The sequence below is a fragment of the Malus domestica genome, chromosome 10, assembly GCF_042453785.1.
Source record: "Malus domestica chromosome 10, GDT2T_hap1".
In the NCBI taxonomy this organism is placed as follows: domain Eukaryota; kingdom Viridiplantae; phylum Streptophyta; class Magnoliopsida; order Rosales; family Rosaceae; genus Malus; species Malus domestica.
Genome location: NC_091670.1, coordinates 36,452,603 through 36,472,008, shown reverse-complemented (window position 1 = coordinate 36,472,008; position 19,406 = coordinate 36,452,603). Strand labels below are relative to the sequence as shown.

Here is a 19,406-nt window from a genome sequence, read left to right as displayed (position 1 = left end):
CGCGTCCGCACGATCGTAGCGATGAGTACTACGAGGATACGCCAAGAAAACGGATCTTACGTGACACGACAAGGCGGTCAAATAAAATCAATACATTTGCCTCAAAGGGCATTTTCATAATTTCACTTTTTAAAATAAACCGTAATTTTTTGGGATGGGTCGTTACAACGAAAGTGGGTTTGAATCACTCAGACGGCGGAGTTTCTAAGAGAACATGAGTACGGAGAGTGAGAGCAGTGCGAGGTAGAGAATGAGTAGTGGTGGATGGAGGATTCGAGGACTTCAATGCGGGAAAAGAGGGAGGAGATAAGTTGGTCTTGTTGTGGTTGTTGGTAGAAACGGTGTTTTGGGTGGTGGGCATTGTGGGTGTGGTGAGGGTTTTTAGGGCGAAGATTTTGGGGAGGGGGGGAGTAGGGATCTGATGAGGTGGATTGGAGGAGTTGAGAAGTAAGGGCTTGGAGAAGTGGGTCAATGGTTGGTGGAGGGTAGGGGTGGTGGGTTCAGGTGCAGTAGTAGGTGTTGTAGGAGCTGGTGCAGCAAATGGTAATGGTGGGGGGTGGGGGAGGATGTTGGGGTGGGTGGGACCTGGGTTTGGGGTGGTTCTAGTTTTGGGTTAGGAGAAGAGGGTGCAGGGAAGAAGGGTGAGGGGGATAAAGGTGGGTCCCCCATGCAAAAAAACAAAAAACATTAACAAAATTTATTTTTTAGTTTATAATATTTTATTAATTTTTTAATAAAAATAGGTCACATCTCAAGCCACGTCACTATTTGACAGACAAACTAACGGAATGTATGAAATTGTAACAAATTCGTAGATGAGATATGACATTGAAATTTTTTAAAAATGAGATATAAAACTGTAACTGACCCAATAATTGAGTAATTTTATGTAATTCACCCATATTTTAATTTTTTTATTACTACCAAAATTCTACGTTAGTTTTATACCATGAGGTGGGTTGAGAAAAAGCAGGGCAATCCACCACTTGAAGGTCTTATTTTCAACATTTTCTGGTGACGGGAAAGGAATTACAACACATTGTGTAGCTCAACTAAAACTTCTTAACACACTCCGAATATAAGTGGTTAGATCTGATGCACCGAAACGTGTTCCCGGTACATCGAAAAATTTCTGCATAAATTCATATAAGTCCGTGGCAAATACTGAAACTAAACACAAAGTAAAATCATGCTCTTCCAGTCGTAGCCTGAAATAACAAAGTAATCTGATGGGAAATGCTGCATACGAATTATAACAGCACGTTGACATCTCAAATGTAACGCCGGAATTTCGATTTAAATCCACCATCAGATCAAAGACATGAAAATGCACCAGACAATCAATGAACTCATTTCCAAAATCAATTTCCATATTCAGAGAGAGGAGGGGAGGGAGAAAGGGAGTGGGGGAAGGGCAACTATGTATATTGACAGGTTCTTGCTAAAAAATACAAGCGGCGGGGCACGTCACAAATCCAAATTCTGTAACACCTAAGCTTTAGACAAATTAATGAAACGTGAAAATTACTTCACTACGAGCGTCTGCAAACGAGAACCTGCCCGCCCCCCTTCCCTTTTCCTCAATGTTTAAATGGTGGCGAGGGGGGCGGGAGGCAAGAGAGAGAGAGAGAGAGAGAGAGAGAGAGAGAGGAGAGATCAATTTCTTACAGGTGGGGGAAAAATATCATCGTCCACTTCGATGATGTGCGCAGGGCCCTATAGATACAGTCGCCTTTGCCCAACCAACAAGTGTCTAGGTTCAACTTCCCACCCGATCAATGTCGTGGTGTAATGAGTTAGCCCAGTTAACTGATCATCAAGAATTTACACTAGTTCCCTTCCTTATCTTTCTCTTTATCTCCTGGAGCCGCTTCTTGACTGCCTTTTGTTCCCACGTCGGCAGCTGCAGCATCAGAAGTGGTTGACTCAGAACTTGGCTTCTCATTGCCTGATTCTGACAGCTCAGGCGGCTTTGAAGTTCCCTCAACCGTTGATTCAGCTTGAGGCTCGGTAACAACTTTATCATCTTTCATCAATGGCTCAGAAGATGATGAACATTTAGCTGCATCGGCAGATTTCGTTTGAAGTTCACCATTTGCTAGGGCATCAGAGGGTTCCCCAGAGTCTGAAGTCTCCCTCCATTCAACCCACTCAGGTGGTTTTTCAGTTTCAACGGGACCCAATTCTAACGAATTGTTTGGGACGGCAACTTCCGAATCTTCTGGTTTTATTCCTGGTTCCGGAGAAGATGTTGCGGTGTCAACTAAGTCATCATCTTCACCAACAATGACATCATCATCATCCCCGCCACCATTGACAACATTAGACTCCGCCGTATGAGGTGATGGAGAAGCAAGAGAGCCAGTTGAGTGATCAGTGGCAGCCCTGTCATCCTCAAAAGCAAACCAGTTGGAATTTGTAAACAGAGAACCACTGCAATCAGAACGGAAAACATGTCAAGCAGTTCAAAGCACCGGATTTTTATACATAATCAGGAGAGCTAGATATGCACAATAACACCACTAGTAAAAGTCCAAAAATCCATTCAGAAGCTTAGTCCCACTGTCCCACTACCCATGCAAAGAACCATAAACCAAGGGAACAACATGGAAAGAATACTGTTTGCTTCAAACCCAGCATTATAAGCTAAAAAATAAGGGAAATTATTAACTCAACAAAAAAATTGTAGACTTAGTTGCCACCACAATTGTAATTTAACCCAAGTTCATATTCCCAGTAGATACAAACCGGACCAGCAGGAAAAAAATATTTATTCCGTTGATCACTAATTCTTGGGAGACAATCCAAAAAAGTCATTAATACACATGCAATAAGTGTACTTTTATTTCTAAATATAAAAAGTTTGGAGTGTAAAGCTTTTTTAGAGCGTCAATAGCAGCACCCCTATTCTTTACCGGACAGGCTGAGGAAGGAGAAGATACCCATAAAAATCTCAATGTTTCATGACATTATTGCCAGGTATAGCCTACATGCATAGATTTGTTGTGGCAATCAAACTCTGGAAACAGCTTCATGCTATAGGATTGTCTTGCCAAAAATCCTAATAGAATCTTAAGAGTAAATATTAAAGGACTTTCCACCTACCTTTCCTGGTCATCTCCCAAACGCAATGAAGATATGACGACTTCAGCAGATTCATCATCAAAGTAGACATCCTGAGCCAAAAATATTTTGCAAGGAACAGTTGGAAAACCTTTAACAGTAGTCAACCCTAATATTATCAAAAACATATCAACAAGAAAAAAAATTAATAATCACTGAATTGAGTAAGCTGGCAGCATATTTGATACCTCGTCATCTCGTTCAAGTGAGCCATGGCCCTGAAATGCATGAAGAGTATTAATATCAGTAATCATCACCACAGGGACACTAAGTAAGAATGACACAAGTGTTTGGAACATTTTGGGACATTGTCATCTTTCCATTTCCTCCAGGACCAAATTATGAGACACCACTAAATTTCATAGCTGGTGCAATAAAATTACAAAAATTCCAGATGCTGAAAATATCAACCAACAACATATCATCATGTAAACATCCCAGGGGCCAGTGGATAGAATAATAGGCTAATAGCTTTCTTAAATGTTAAACACAGTAACAAGGACTTTAAGAAAACAAAATTAAAGCACCAAATTGTCTAGTCTAAAAAGGAAACTTGTTCTATGTGATATCCTACTCCCAGCGATGTGCATATGATAATAGTGTAAATTACTCCTGAAGATTTAAACAGGTCTATCTTCTATCATTTTTCTTTATTTCTAACATTTGACCAACTCCAAGGGTACTTTACTTTCTAGTCTAAAGGTTCAAAAAGAAAAAAAAACACGGTCTGCTCTTATGATATAGGCTACCATAAAATACTAAGTTATTTTCTCCTCGCCATTGTGTATTTTCCCTTTGAGTTGTCTCTTTCAATGTACAGTGTGTATAAATAGGATTTTAAGATAATCAAAGGTATCAGGGGGTACCTCATCTAACTCATCATTGTTGTAAATTCCATATCGGAAAGCCTGGCTTAAGTTATTTGCAAGGGCTGCAACATCATAATCTCTATCTTGATAGTCATCATCATCACTATCCCTATTTCGATCATGTAAAGCAGTTGGCCGCCTGTTACAGTTGATTTACCATGATTAGATAGCCGAAAACATGAGTTCCTTAGGACAGTGGAGAGGTAATAAAAAATGAAATAGGTCACATTGATAATCAGTATTGTATCAATGAAACAACAAAAGCAATATTTTACTAGAATAAAAAGCATGTTGATCATGTTTGCTGTATCCACTAGTAACTATATGTGATTTACTACAGTTTTAGAACTTGCACCGCAAATCAACAGTAAATGTGACATGAAGAAACCAAATGCTTTTGTGAGGGAAAATCACATACCCACAGGCCCACTGATAGACGTTCTCGACTGCATTACGTTTTGACAGGACACTTGCCTGCCACTCCGCCCACTCACTGTTTTCCTGCAAGATAATTACAACTCTAAAATGACTTCGACAGTGATAACAGAATACTTCATTTCCAAAAACTTATTTTCTATTCAGCATATAGATAACAGAATACTTCACTTCCAGAAAACTTACTTTCATAAACTGAAAAGGCTAACTATAAGTATAAATACAAAGAAACATAAATAAAAACCTGCAGCAGCGTCTGAATCTCGCTATTGTTATTTCCTAGCTGAATGAGTTTGTTGGATATACGTGTTAAATGTCCAATGTTCCCAATTCTGGGTGGGGATCTACCCTCAACAGGAACAGTTGGCTGAAAGAAAAATGAAACAAGACAATGTTTAAATACCGTTTCAATAAACTACGATTAGAAAAAAAAATATAAAAAGTACAAAAATGATCTGGATGCAAGGTATTAATATTTTACAATACAATGCAGCAGCAGCACCTTGTCCGAGTCGGCTGCCAATGTGAAATTCTTTTCTGCTTGAAGTATTTTTCCAACAAGGTCACACTCATGAAGAAGATGTTCGACAAGAGGAACATTCTTGCTTTCCAAACACGACACAATTATGTTCTCTATGTGGTGATGTACAAAGTTGTTATATGGGTACCTGGAGAGGCAACAGAATCACGGATAAGGCCTTGTATAAAACCACTCTTTAGTAAACATGAAAACTTTTGTGCTTACTTGAAAAACAAGTCTAAAATTCTTTGTACAGCTCCAAGACGAATCAATTCCTTCTCAGCAGCTTCACTGCCAACCGTAAGTAATACTGAAATGAACTCTACAACCTGAAAAGTACCATGTTCAGACCAGAATTAAAATATAAACATCACCCTTAAACACGCTGTGAAAGTTTCAAGTGGCTTGTGAACATATTAATTGAATATTCCATTAAACTAATAATGTTCCCAAAACAAACAGTCCAAACATACCGGAAGACTTTTGTAGAGAAAGAACTCAATTCTTAAATTTGAGCAAGGACAACTTGAAAAGACATTAGAATATTCACCTTTAACCGATGTTTTCCAAGAGGCGGCTGTAACTTGCCATATGTAGTTAACAGCATGTTATCCACCGACGAAACATCCAACAGCTTCAGCAAATCACCTAAATAATTAAAAGAGATATTACTTAATCCTTCAGAAAAGATACAAAAAATAATCTTCAAGTTCCAATTGCCAGAAAAAGGAGCATAGAAACTCTTCACGGGCAATATGAATGTAGGCAAAGCAGCTACATATCAGGTCACATTTAACTAAAAGCAAATACCGTAGTCAAAAGGAGATAACTTTACCTAGGCTCTCCAGCATGCCCACAACAGTCTCAGGATTAGCGGTAACTGTGGATCCATGAGTCATCTGACGTCCATACATATGATATGTTCCCAAGGTTAGCCTCCTAGGGTCTAACAAAGAGATGCATACCGACAATGAGTTAACAAGAACAGATTTTGGCCGTGAATCCTCCAAAGCATGCCGAAACAATCTTCCTATAAAGCTGCACAAAATACACAAATGGACTTTAATAAAGAAGCTACAGAAAAAATGTATGTAAAACACTAATCAATATATGCGAGAACTAAATGTTACCTTGGGCTGGAGATTTTTGAAGAAAGTCCAGGCGGAGCAAACCGTGTTATAGCACAAAGTGTCTCCGCTGCATTAGCATGCACTTCAGGAGAATCCTGTAGAAATCACGCTCATTAACACTCAACAATCTTAATGCACAGCAAACAGATCATCTTTAGTAATACAGCAAAATGTGTAGATCAAAAAAAGAAAAATACATAGGGTAAGTTTTTTTCCAGCTGGCAATTAAAAAATTCAGACTTTTCCTATTACTTTTCCCCCTTAAAAGTTAAGATTGCACCATCTTCCATTAACAAAGCAATGGCATGTTATGGTTCTAACCTTTCCTCCAAAAAACTTTCCACAAACATGTAGAGAAAAAAAAATACTGATAAATGATTAAGAAACAAGGAACCCCACGTTGTGTAGTCATTCAACCACATGAATATAGCTTATGTGTAAAATAAGTCACATACCGAAGAGCTGAACTTGTCCACAATCATCTCTAGCACATCTGTATCTTGTATCCAGTGCATTGCATCAGTATAGTTAGAATACATATGTTCATCAGCACCAACCAGACGTATCAAAACCTATAAAACATATAAATTGGGTTTTCAAAATAGTTTCCTCCAATTGTAAAGCTACCAATCTTAAGATGCTTCTTTTGCATCTTAGTTTTAATAACAGTGCAGTAACGAGCTCAAATACTGAAAGAAACAACAACAGTTATCTACACCAACCTCCATAATAGATGTAATTCCAATCAGGTCAACTAGCTTCTTGACAATATCTTGATGACCCTGAACGTGCACATACAAACAATGCATCAGCTCCAAACTAAAGCAAATAACTTAACTCATGAAAATCTAAAAGCTGTTTACTAATTTGAACAAGATATATGATGTCATAGAAAGTATTCAACAGAAAATTAAATATACATGTAGCATGGTTATAGTGAGGATATTACGTTCAATCTACTTGAGAAGAACATGAATCTATGAAGTCAATCATGTAGATAATTATTTGGACATGCACACCAACTAACAGAATTGTGAAGTAAACAAAGGCTCAAACAGACTGTCGCATTTAAGAGTTTTTCACACAACCCAACAACACTTTATGGAATTACAATGAAACTTACATAAACCCAAATAATTTTAAAATTTCATTGTACTTTCCCCTTTGAATCCACCAGAATATGCATATCAGACACCCATTGGCCCATGTCACAACACAACTTCAGAAGTTAATGCATAAGCATAAAGGATTTTAAAAAGAACAAATAATGGACTTACCTGAATATACTGCAGAAAAGGAACTGCCTTGCGCAACAGCAGGCAAACAACAACCTAGGATAAAGAAAATATAAATGTAAAACCTAGGAAAAAGAAATTAAACAGCAAGTAAACATATATAATTTACATTGGTAAAACTACTCTCATGCCAAAGTATGAAGATAGAATTTAGTTCAACAAGGAACTACCTTGCTAAAGTACCCAGCCAAGAGTGTGCTGTGAGAATTATTTGGTTCCAAAAAGGAGAACAACAAGTTCATCAACTGGCAACATGACATAACCAAGTTAATCAAAAGTTGAATCTGTTAAACATTCTGCAAAACTGTCAAACAGAGTCATTCAGATTGTATAGTTAGAGTTCCTAACCTCCTCATCCTCTACCAATGTTTTGAGTATGATATCAACTTCACAAGTAAAAATCTCACATGCAATAAAAGGAAATCTGCATACACAACAAATTGACTTGATCAATCACATGGGTAGAGTAAATTATCAACGCTGATGCTTACATGTACGTTCAATGCAACCTACTTGAAAGTTCGTCTATTTTCAGCATCCTCGGGAGCTTCTTCAACAATGTATCGGATGAGTTGCTCAACCTGGGCTCTTTCTCGCAAACTGCAACATAGAGCACCACAAGTAATTAAATAAGACAACATATGAAAAGGAGTTTTCAGAGGCTTAAGCATATGAGGAAAACAACACAACTAAAAAGTGCAAACAATACTACACTTAAATTATTTAAGAAAAGATTAGAGTCTTTAGACAATCTTATGTTTTTTAGCCTGAGAAATAAAAAACTAATTTGCTCAAATTGGATGGAAATAAAAGCTTGGTGGACGATCTGTAAAAACCAAAAAAGGGGCTAAGACCCCTCTGCAAGTCCTCAAAGAGGCTTGTGCTATGCCCTGGCCCTGGGATGGGGTAGCCTCCCCTCCCCTAAACTTTTCGTACGCGGAAAAAAACAAAATTAAAACCAAATTTCCAGTGTAGACATCTCAAACCCCAAATTTCAGATTCAAAGCAAAGGATTTACATCCATATGCCAACATCAATGTCGCAGAACTATAAACCCAACCACTATAAGGAATCATTTTGATAATAGCTCTTTATAGGAAGTGTTAAATTTCTGCTTTTATCTTTAAGCACATTGATCTTTTGGTACATCTGCACATGATAAAAACATAAAATCACTTCTGACAAATGTATGACAAGCAGCCCTTACCCAAAGACACTGAGCAGAAAGATATAAACCCTCTATTACCTCACTCATTGATGCTCAATGATAAACAAGGAGCAAGGGAATAAAAAAGAAAGGCCAAATCTAATGACATTGGGGAATGAAAGGAGAGTTACAAATTGATTAGGCGGCCATTAAGAGCTTTGCATTCTTGAATAATTTCATCTTCATCAAGTAGCTCTTCCAACGTGAAATGATCCTTGTCCAAAATTGTCTCCACCTGAACCACAGAATAAAATAAGAGATGCAAAACACATAAATTAGGCTAAAAAACAAACAAAAAAAAAAACTAGCTTTCCATATTAGTGAAAACCAGTACTATGGACCTCCTAAAACAAGTTCAAAGCAAACCAACAAGCACAGGTGACAGCTGGAGACCATCACCGGCCCTCCAGGGAGGGCATGAGAAACGATGTAAACCAGCGCAGATACAACTGAATGCTTCAAGGGAAGCACGGCATGGAATATATGAATACAACCTATTTTTATGCCTGCATAATATAATATCCTAATTTGAAAACCAAACTTTAAGAGCAATCACCCAAAAATGGTTAAATCTTGGAGCATCGAAAATTTTCAAGAGGTCACCAAACCTTGCACAACCCTCAACCACCCCCTGACGAATTGCTAACTGGCATGCAATGTATTGCCACAGTCTGACTTCATAAAAAATCCACTTATATTAGGGGTGGTTTGAGTGAGGTGCTTAAAAAAAAAGCACCTATGAAAAAAAACTGTGAGGGTTTTAGGTGTTTAGTAAACTGAAAAAAAAAATGGCTTATTTTGGAAACTGCTGTGAGAATAAGCTGAAATCAAAGGAAAAAGCTGAAACTGCTATTTGCAGCTTTGGAAAACTGGCATTTTTTCAAAGCACACAGAGCTGCATTGCTCCTTTAATGAAAAGACCCACTATCAGACTGCTTTTTTATCCAAAAGCACTTTTACAAAAAAGTTTAACAAACATTCTGATGATTTATTTCACAGCCGCTTATTCTCAAGCAGCTTTTTTTCAAAGCAAATCAATACCAAACCCGACCTTAGACTAAAATACACTAACTAAAATACACTATGTTCTAAAGACACTGCCACTAGCCACTAGTTTCCAACCGTAAGATTAAAAAAGCAATAATCTTTCCAATGGTGTTTTCCGACCGCCACAGAGTGACATATTAGATAGTTCATAGTTCCCACTACACCATTGTTCCCAATTCCAGATCCGAAACCAAAGACAACATACCCAATTTCAAACAGAGTCTCAATTGCCAATCCCCCATCAGTTTCCACACAACATAACAACACTTCTTAAGATCCAAATATTCCAAAATTCAATTTCTGATCCCACATTTTCTCACCAAGCAAACAGAGCAACACAAAAAATACCCAAAACTTCACCGAGATTCAATCCGAATATATTACAAATAAACCAACACTTTGCCCCGCACACCTAATGCCAAAACAAGAAAACATAGAACAAAAACGACGGCGGAGAACTCACCGCAGACGCCGTGGACAACCCCGCCATACGCCAAAACATGGTTGAATTAAGGAGCGAAAATGGCCTCCGCGCGGAAAACTGGAGTTGGATCTGCGAAACTCCGGGAAACGAACCCTAGCGCGCCCTAACAAAATCCCCAAACCGAGGATTCACCAATCGCCGAACCGCCCAGAACGCCGAAAGTGATCCGGGCATACGATGCAAAAACCCTAGAAATTGGAATCCGCCGAATCGATTTGGATCTAAATCGAGGGCCGCGCAGAGATGGAAGAACCCGACGAAGCCTGCAATCGTGGGCGGAGGTGAGAGGGAGAGAGAGTGTGTGTTGTTGGAGATGAAATGGAATTACGGGATGGAGGGTTGAATTATTATACGGCTCTCAAATGTTATTTTCCTTTTTCGTGTTTTATAACCTATGCCTTTTTTTCTTTTCAATCGATTAGATCACCATTTGTCCTTTGGCGGTTTACCTTATCTTTATACATTTTGATATGAGTTCGATTTTTATCGATTTTCTCTCCTAATAACTAAAAGCTCGTTTGGAAGTAAAATAACCGAAAGTGCTTTTAGTAAAAATAATTTGAAATTCTAAAAACACATATTGTGCTTCTTGCAAAAAACACTTCTTATAAGAATTATTTAAATGTTTTTCTATGATTCACTTCTATTTTACCAAAAAACTTTCAGTCATTTTAAGATAGCTAAAATCGTTTTTAGTAAAGGTGTTTTTAAAATAGCTACATTCGTTTTTAGTGAAAATATTTTTACAACTAATCTTTAATAAAATGCAAGTGAATCTTTTAAAAGCATATGAGTTAAACGCATTCTAATAATTCAACCCAGTATTGTTATTGGTTGTCAAAAAAAAATTGGATGGCTATCTCATAATATTAAAAAAAACATTTAACACACACAATATTTTGATAAAATAATAGCAAAGAAAAAATATTATATAATTGGATAGCTAGTCGAACTTTGTGATGGCCTCATTGATTATTCTAAAATTTGAGCATGGAAAATTATGTCATTGTATTTTATATTTTATTTGGGTAGGTTTTGTTGCTCTCCTTTAAAGTTGGAAGTTTGGAGTTTTGTTGTCCACTTGCTTTTGGGAGCATTATTGACAAATTTGTGCGTGTTTAGTGCCTTCTATCTCTTGTTTTGCTGGTTTTCATTTTTAATACCTCTTTGTTTTTATCTATTATTTGAGTAATATCATAAGAGTTGAACTTAGAATGTAATAGTTTCTTTTATCATATTACATCTACTTCGAAACTATCAGATATCGATTAACTGTTGAGCATTATGAACTTGCTAAAGGATATTCGTTGAGGCACCCATGCTGATGCACACAAACTAACCCCATAGTAAGTGGAGGCCACGACACTTGGCAATCATTCATTGGCTATCCCCACAATCTATATAATATTTCCCTCCAACTTCAAGAGTAAACATAATGTAACAAGTCACAACACCAAATTACCTACATTCAATCCCATGCTCGCTAAGTCAAAATACTGCCTCCAACTTTGTCTCTATAAAACGGTAACATTTACTCCATTCTACAGGTAATCGTTAATTATTGTTCAACACTTATATTACTAGTAAACTTGCCTGTGTAACACCTTAAACAATACTTTGCTAACTTAAGCATTGGAGACTCTTTGGCCGCTTGTGCCTTTCAGTACTTACTCTACCTTCCTTGTAGGTTGCTTCGTCCGTGTACCCTTAGGCCATCTCCAACTGATGGCTGGCCAGAAGACTCGTTTTAGCCCTCTGGCCCTCCAAGATTCTCCAATATATTAATTTTTAATGAACAGTACTGTGCCATATTTGCATCAGTCTCCAACTGAGGGCCAGAGGGCCAGAGGGTTCGTTTTAGCCATGTCATAAAAAACCGTCTCCAACCGAGGGCCAAACATAATTTATTATTTAAAAACTACAACTTAAATGTTTTTAAAAATGTTGTTTAAGTTTCATGTTGTATAATTTTTATGTTGGTTAATGTTATTTAATGTTGTTTCATATTGTTTAATGTTGTTTCATGTTACTTAATTTAATTTAATGTTGTATAATGGCTTAGGAAGTTATAGGAAAAAAAAATAGAATTTAAAAAAAATATGAAACAAATTTTGTGAAATAGAAGTTATAGGAAAAAAATGGAATTTAAAAAAAAATATATGAAACAAATTTTATGAAATAGAAGTTATAGGAAAAAAATGGAATTTAAAAAAAAAATGAAATAAATTTTGTGAAATAGAAGTTATAGGAAAAAATAGAAGTTATATGAAAATTTTTGTAAATAAAAAGAATAATAATAATGTAAAAAAAAAAATCAAATCAAATGCAACGGCTAGTAGCCGTTTCATTTGAATTTTTTCTTAATAAATCCTGTCGGTTATAACCGACAGGAATAACAAAACATTAAAAAAAAAATAACCAGCCCGGGGCTGGCTAGTTGGCATAAAGCAGTTAGCCATTAGGTCCTTTGGCCCTTTGAAATTTCGTGGGGCCCTCCCAGATTCCCTAGCCCCCTGGCCTAGCCTGCAGTTAGAAATGATTTTAGGGCTATTTTCGGGCCTCTGACCCACTGAACTCTTCGATTGGAGATGGCCTTAGCCAAAACTTCCTCACGAGTGTCAATTCACCATACTCTATGTTGACTCAAAATTAACTCAATTTTGTACATCAACAATAATAATACTATTAATAAATAAATAAACAAATAATCAATAGTGACAGGGAATCAAAGTTGTGTTTTTTGTCAACAGTAGAAGAAAAAATATTATTAAACTAATAGAAAATCGAGATATTACTCAAAAGTGTCAGACATTTTATGATTGAGTTCTCCAGCATTGAATGCATCACTTGTATTATTTCAACTTTTTGTTTCTTTACCAAATGTTATTTATAGTTTAACTTTTAGCATGAAATTGTACATCTCCATGACGAAAGTGTTGTGCGTTGGTATAAGGCCATCTCTAACTGAAGATTGATTAGATGACTCGTTTGTCCTTCAAGATATTAATATTTTAATAAATAATATATATTCATATTTGCCTCCATCTCCAATCGAGGGCCAAAGGGCCATAAAGCTCGTTTTAGCCATGTCACAAAAAACCGTATTCAACCGAGAGCCAAACATAATTTATTATTTAAATTTAAAAACTACAACAACGTAAAATTAAAAAGAATGAAAATTATGTGAGAAATAGTGTAGGAATGGCTTAGGCATTTATAGGAAGAAAAAAAAGGGAATTTTTTTAATTCATTAGAAAAAAATTGGCCCAAAAATAAAAAAAATAAAAATTTGAATCCAACTGTAACTAGCCGTTGGATTCAGAATTTTCCCTTCTATTTGTGTCGGTTATAACCGATACTATTTCTTTTATTCCCGTCGGTTATAATCAATAGGAAATCCGATAGAAATAACAAAAATCCTAGCCAGCCCGGGGCTGGCTGCATGTGACTAGCCCTTTGGCCCTTTCAGATTCCGTGGGGCCCACGAGCTCACTGGGCTGACTCTCAGTTGGAGACGGTTTTCGGGCTATTTTTGACCATCTGAACCCTTCGGTTGGAGATGGCCTAAGGCGAAATAATTTTTTCTTATACACTCTCCAACGTTAAATTTCTTAAAAAGATTTTACTCTGTTGAATGACGTATGGGTGCGAAAGCAAAAGGTTGTGAAATAAAGGCAAGGCACCAAAGGTGTGTAAGGTAGAAGGAAAGGTAAGACGAGACATCTACGGAACATCATTTCCAAGGAGAACTTGAACATGAAACTCGAGGAGGGGAACTTCATTATGAAAATTTAATATTGATGAGCATATCTAATGCGAGCCTTATGGCCTAGACAAATTGATAATATTGCCTCAAAATAGAACAAACAATTTGTAATCCAACAAAATTTGTGTGATCAAATTGATCTAAGCACTTTACGAGGCCAAGCTAGTCCCAGCCCAAGCCTTAGGCAGCGTGGGATCTACTTAACAATTAAAATTCTAACAACAAAAAAAATTTAATAGGCTATTAGCTCGTTTGGATGTGCTTCTAAAATGACCGAAAACGCTTTTGGTGAAAATATTTTAAAAAACAATCCTTAGTAAAATTGTTTAGTAAGTTCTAGAAAAGCACATAAAATGCTTATATTGGAAGAAGCACATAACTGTTGCTTCATGTAGAAAGTACTTAAAGTACTTTTGGAACCCATAAACATTTTCTCTAAAAGCACTTTCAGTCATTTTTAAAACACATCCAAACGAGCTCTATATCATCGTTTTGAGGAGTAGATTTTGCCTTTAGCCTTCGGCTCTTGCCAACAAATTAGATATGATATAAATCTAGATATTGGATCATCTGTAATGGACCTTGGCATGTAAATTTTAGTCCGGGATCTTTTTGAGGAAAAGGATCCGGGCCGGGTCTTTCTCATCAAAGGCCAAGAATCAAGTGATTTGAGCCATTAAAATTTGATCTAACAATTACAATTATTATAATTTTCTGTTTGTAACTGTTGAATCAAATTTCAACGACCCGTATCATTTGATCTTGGGTCTTTGATGAAAGAGATCCGGACCGGATCCTCTTCCTCTTTTTGTTATTGGACCGTCTCTATTGGGCTAAAACGTACTAAAAGAAAAATAATTGCATTCACGAAACTATAATAGGAAAAAAAAAAAAAACAAAAACACTATAAGGAGAGAAATGATAGTTCGAGAGAACTACAGGGACTGCTTACTGCAATTTCGCCAAGAGTTTTGTAACCAATACCTTCCCACGGTTGCTGCAGCCGGATAAGCACGGCAGAGTTATCTAGCTGAACAGGCAGCAGCCGCCATTGTTGGTACGCTTCGTTTCCTTCCTTATCTTTAGAGTCCAAATCAATCTATAAATCTCGCTACAAATCCAAACCCCAAAACCCTAATTTCACCGATTTCCCCGAGAACCTTTTCTTATTGTCCACCGAATCCCCATCAGAACCCGCCTAAATTCACATCAATCCGTAAGCTTCAATTCCCTCTAGGGTTTTCAGAGATCTGTAACTGCAGAGATAGAAAGTGGGTAGTCGTCAAAATGCTAGGTGGTTTGTATGGAGACCTTCCTCCGCCCTCTTCCGCGGAGGAAGAGAAGCCCAGCAACAGCACGGTGTGGTCGAGCAGCACCAAAATGGCGCCGCAGACGCTCCGGAAGCCGTCGTCGATTTTTGCCCCGCCGCAGACGATTCTGAAGCCACAGAGCAAGCCTAAATCGTCGAATGCGGTGCAACCGAAAATTACAGCGTCACCGGCGGTTGCACTGTCGCCGGCGGTGATATACGATGAGGTGGAGCGACCTGAGCTGGTTGGGGTGACGTCGACGGTGCTGGAGGAGTATGATCCGGCGAGGCCGAATGACTATGAGGAGTACAGGAGGGAGCGGAAGAAGAAGGCAATGGAGGCCGAGATGAGGCGGGAACTAGATAGGAGGCGGCAGGAGGAGGAGGAAAGGGAGAGGAAAGAGAGGGAGGAGAGAGAAAGAGAGAAGGAGAGGGATTTGGGAGAATCAAGGAACATTTCAGGTGAGGAAGCCTGGAGGAGGCGTGCGGCGATGAGCGGGGCAGCAACGCCGGTAGTTCCGAGGTCCCCGTCCCCGCCCAGTAATGCAGATGGTTTTATCATTGGGAAGTCTGATAGTGGTGGGTTGGGGCTCGGGGCTGGCGGCCAAATGACCGCAGCACAAAGAATGATGGCGAAGATGGGGTGGAAGCAGGGTCAAGGGCTTGGTAAGCAGGAGCAGGGGATTACTACTCCCTTGATGGCCAAGAAAACGGATAGGCGAGCCGGGGTGATTGTGAATGCTAGTGAAACAAAGCCGGAGAAGAAGGCGAAGAGTGTCAGCCTTAACGGGCCACCCACGAGGGTTTTGCTGCTTAGAAACATGGTATGTGTACACTTGACCTTCTCATGCTTATGATGCTTTATGCATGCAAATGCAATATGGTTTGGTGTATGGATACTATTGTAAAATTATTTTTGGTTCCTCTGGACGATGATACTACAAATGTGATTTACAATCATTTGAAATTTGCGGGCGACCTCAATCCCTTGAAACTTATCAAATGGATAAAACTGGCTATGTTTGAGCAGTAGATACATCCCAAAACTGATTAAATAGTTTCTCAATCTGGTAATTAGCTATCCATATTTTCCAAGACATAGTTTCGTGCTTATATTAGTATGCCACAAAAATGGATATGGAAGAAATAGAGGTTCAAAGGGACTTTTCTGAAAATACTTTCAGGCTAATGAAGCGGGATTCTGTTCAAAGGGTCTGTATGGAAATGTTCTTGTATCTAATAGCTTCTTCCCTTTCATATACAATGTGTTGTTAACTTCATATACTACTGGTGTTAAGTTTATAACTCTTCAGAAGGTTAATTCTCTTTTCCTGTATATCATGCCACTGTATTTTTTGTATCATTGTTCAAGGGGTTGATGGTTTAACTTTAACTGTCTCTACAGTCATAGCAAGGTACTTAAAAGTAATGCCGTAACCCGGTTAATCTTTTCTCTTTAGAGATAGTCATGAGTTCTTTTAGGTCTTCTCATATGACCTGGCATGCTTGAAGATTGTCTTAGAGTTTCTAACTCATTGTGGTGCTCAACTTTCTGGTCTCTTACAATTTTCGTGTATATATCATTAATGAATTCACCATATATGGTATAGTTTTTCCTCAACTGTTACTTGAACTATTCTGTCTTTAATGCCATTCCTTTCCTCAGCTGGACCTTAACTTCAACCTCCACTGCTGAAATCAGTCTAGTCTTTACATCTTTAGATTGTTGAGCAGAACAATACTATAGTTCCATGACTTTAACTTCTGCTTCATTTTAAAGCACATTTGTTTTCGAGGATTAAGTCCACTGACCTATCTTGATAGGGCTGATCATTGGACTGAAGCAAAAGAATTATGTTATGTTTGTTAGGAACTGTCAAGAAAAGGGTGCTTCTGTTTGCACTCACTTTGTTACTGACTACGGCCACTTTTGAATGAAATTGTTAGCTATAATTTTACCCACGAAAAAAAATAAATAAATGTAACTTTTCACGCCTTGAATAAAACTCCCTGACCTTCCAACATAACATAAGCACTCAACTATCCCTTATAATCTAGCATCCAGTTACCAAACACCCCCCCCTCCCCCCCCTTCTCTCCCAAAACCAAAAAAAAAAAAATCTGATTTACGAACCACATAAATGTGTGTGTCTTAAGCAATGGACGTTGGATCTAGCCATGAAATCCCTATCAGCACTGAACATGTTTTATGTCATTACGTGAAATTGCAACAACATTATACGGAGAAACAGCTTACTGGGAAATGAATGAACTTGGGCTCAAGTTCTCTTTAAGTGTGTAAGGTGAAGTTGAGTTTGGGTGCAAGTACAAAAACTGATTTAAATTTATGAACCATATATAGTCAAATTGGTGAGCAACCGATTAAGTTGCGTTCAATATTAAACCCCAATCTCGTTCTTTCTATAAAGCTGCAGGGTTCTTTGGGAAGCTAATGAATTAGGACTTTACCTAGGTTTTATTATGTGAAAATCACTACACAGTGAGTCAGTGCCTATTTAACATGTCGAAAAAGTCTGTTTTTGAACTTATTTCACAACCGATTTATTATTTGACTTCTTGTTCTTATGGATAGTTAATTCTAATTTAAGCTGATGTACTTTGTTGTTGAAGGTGGGCCCTGGAGAGGTGGATGATGAATTGGAAGATGAAGTAGCATCAGAGTGTGCAAAATATGGGACAGTGACGCGGGTGCTTATATTTGAGATAACAGAACCAAATTTCCCGGTGGATGAGGCGGTGAGAATCTTCATTCAGTTTGAGAGGTCTGAGGAAACGACTAAAGCATTGGTTGACCTTGACGGCCGGTACTTTGGAGGCAGAGTGGTGCGTGCCTCGTTCTATGATGAGGAGAGGTTCGGTAACAACGAGTTAGCTCCAATGCCAGGAGAAATCCCAGGTTTTACTTGAATTACAGAGTTTCAAATGCAAGCTAATTTCCCCGCACATGTAAGAGTTACTGAGAAAGATTAGGTAAACTTTGTTTTTGACATTGCCCATTAACGATGTGAGGTTCAAGCAGTGGTAGTGCTTTACTTTTGTGATTGGATCAAGCTTATGCAACTGTATCTGTACAATCACATGAAAGGTTGTTCTTGCTTCAGGAATGCTTGACCAATTTCTTGCGTCGCAAGTTTTCTTTTTCCCAGGCTGTTTACCGCTTTTTTTTTTCTTGACCTTTTTAGGGTTTCAACCTTAAACTTTAGTTTTGTTTTTTTCACATACCAACCAAATCAAACAAAGGAACAAGTAAGGGATAGTGTAAATTCATATGATAGAAGAAAATTAGATTGCAGAAAATGGGTTTTCATCACAGCACAGCATATACTCTGCATAGCTGCCAACTATTTCACATCCGAACCCAAAGTATGGGATGAACAAAGCTATAATCCATATGAATTAAGGAAGATTAAGTATGTTCTAAGGGCGGTGATGCGGAGGCGAAGCAACCGGAGTGGTATTGTTAGAGGCCCTGGCTTCCTGCAGTTGCGGTTGCGGGTGCCCGCCTTCATACCTGTACAATGGCGAGTAGATGCTCATACTGCTGGTGTTGGTGGTGGTGTTGAAGGCGGGGAATCGACTTGGAGATGTTGTGGTTGAACAATCACCACCTCCAATCACCACACTACTGCTTGGGGTTGGTGTCGCTGTTGCCACTGGAGTGGTCGCTTTGGGGGTTCCACAAGTCGGGCAGCAATTGGGAGCCTTCCGTCCACAAATTAAGAGAGGAAAGGAAACAAAATAAAATAAACAAAATGTGTTTGGCTGGTGAGAAAATGTAGGAAAGCAAAGGAAAGGAAAAACGGAAAAAAGAGGGAGGTGCATTACGTTGGGTGGGCGGTAGGTAGTGCCGTCGGGTTCAACGAGCCAGCCTGCCTCTGTGGCGAGATGCCGGAGCACCTCGTTGATGTCGCCGCGGGGAGAGAGGCGGTAGCCGCCGTGCTTGCGCAAACCGTGGAAGATTTTGGTGGTGATGGCCCTCCTCTGCCTCTCCCTCATCTTGGTCTTCTCTTTCTCGCTCTCGCTCCTCCCACTCCCAATCCCACTCGTTCCCGCCATTTCCTCTCTCTCTCTCTCTCTCTCTCTCCGTTTCTTCTTCTGCTCTCTGTTATATCCTGAAGCTCAGTCAACAACGAAAGCTAAAGGCGTGAGCTTTGATTTGAATCAGAGTTCTGTTGAATGCAGTTGGTGAGCATCGGACGA

At 38.5% G+C, this 19,406-nt stretch overlaps 3 protein-coding genes across 4 annotated transcripts; 1 reads left to right on the top strand and 2 right to left on the bottom strand.

Annotated features, from left to right (window-relative positions):
* Window positions 1-1,328: 1,328 nt before the first annotated feature.
* Window positions 1,329-10,538, bottom strand: LOC103446122 (uncharacterized). 2 transcript variants are annotated; one of them, XM_008385193.4, is made up of 19 exons: window positions 10,090-10,538; window positions 8,711-8,814; window positions 7,886-7,972; window positions 7,721-7,796; window positions 7,543-7,617; window positions 7,355-7,408; window positions 6,800-6,859; window positions 6,533-6,649; window positions 6,078-6,172; window positions 5,783-5,985; window positions 5,498-5,595; window positions 5,173-5,276; window positions 4,930-5,095; window positions 4,672-4,794; window positions 4,411-4,493; window positions 3,990-4,131; window positions 3,312-3,341; window positions 3,106-3,176; window positions 1,329-2,433 (listed from the first exon to the last, which is right to left on the bottom strand). In XM_008385193.4, exons 1-19 carry the CDS (start codon window positions 10,126-10,128, stop codon window positions 1,830-1,832), a joined length of 2,331 nt encoding a protein of 776 aa, XP_008383415.1. In that variant the 5' UTR covers window positions 10,129-10,538; the 3' UTR covers window positions 1,329-1,829. The 2 variants fall into 2 exon arrangements, with proteins under 2 accessions (XP_008383415.1, XP_008383414.1); XM_008385192.4 differs by having other exon boundaries at window positions 4,909-5,095; window positions 10,090-10,492.
* A 4,233-nt stretch (window positions 10,539-14,771) lies between these two features.
* LOC103446123 (DNA-damage-repair/toleration protein 111-like) lies at window positions 14,772-18,321 on the top strand. The gene is made up of 2 exons (XM_008385194.4): window positions 14,772-16,009; window positions 17,817-18,321. Exons 1-2 carry the CDS (start codon window positions 15,164-15,166, stop codon window positions 18,111-18,113), a joined length of 1,143 nt encoding a protein of 380 aa, XP_008383416.1. The 5' UTR covers window positions 14,772-15,163; the 3' UTR covers window positions 18,114-18,321.
* Window positions 18,322-18,475: 154 nt separating this feature from the next.
* LOC103446176 (BES1/BZR1 homolog protein 2-like) lies at window positions 18,476-19,406 on the bottom strand. The gene is made up of 2 exons (XM_008385245.3): window positions 19,032-19,406; window positions 18,476-18,908 (listed from the first exon to the last, which is right to left on the bottom strand). Exons 1-2 carry the CDS (start codon window positions 19,260-19,262, stop codon window positions 18,624-18,626), a joined length of 516 nt encoding a protein of 171 aa, XP_008383467.1. The 5' UTR covers window positions 19,263-19,406; the 3' UTR covers window positions 18,476-18,623.